Raw genomic sequence first — 367 nt, 5'->3', positions numbered from 1 at the left:
CGGCGCCGGCAGAGGGGCGAGGCCTGGGTGTCCTTTCAGATGACTTCCGGCGGACGGTGGCCTCCAGCGTCCTCAAGTGGGTGGTCAGCCACCAGAAGTCCTGCAGCGGCAGCGGACCCGGCGGCAGCGGCCCCGGCAGCAGGAAAGGTGTGGGGGGCCCGGGCTGCAGCGTGGGAGGACAACAGCGCAGGGGGGGCAGTGGGCCGCGCGGCCGGGACGGCGGCGTCCCTCCCGCAGAAGAGGGTGATGGGGAGTGGCTTCCCCGCGTGGTGCGGAGCCACCGCGGCGTTAGGCCTGCGACACCCGAATAAGTGTGGTTGTTGTTCGCTTCGATAGAGCAGCTTTCGGTTCACAGTGAACTTGAGCA

The 367-nt window shown here is 69.2% G+C and overlaps 1 protein-coding gene across 1 annotated transcript in view; it reads left to right on the top strand.

Annotated features, from left to right (window-relative positions):
* TTLL8 (tubulin tyrosine ligase like 8) overlaps positions 1 to 367 on the top strand; it is a 35988-nt gene that overhangs the window by 11312 nt on the left and 24309 nt on the right. Inside the window, exon 8 of the mRNA XM_077757832.1 lies at positions 40 to 147. Coding sequence (XP_077613958.1) covers positions 40 to 147 — 108 coding nt within the window. The remainder of the gene's footprint in view (positions 1 to 39; positions 148 to 367) is intronic.

Source organism: Crocuta crocuta, unplaced genomic scaffold (assembly GCF_008692635.1).
Source record: "Crocuta crocuta isolate KB4526 unplaced genomic scaffold, BGI_CrCroc_1.0 scaffold143, whole genome shotgun sequence".
NCBI classification, from domain to species: domain Eukaryota; kingdom Metazoa; phylum Chordata; class Mammalia; order Carnivora; family Hyaenidae; genus Crocuta; species Crocuta crocuta.
The sequence above is the reverse complement of the archived record's forward strand: the minus strand, read 5'-3'. Positions and strand labels throughout refer to the sequence as shown.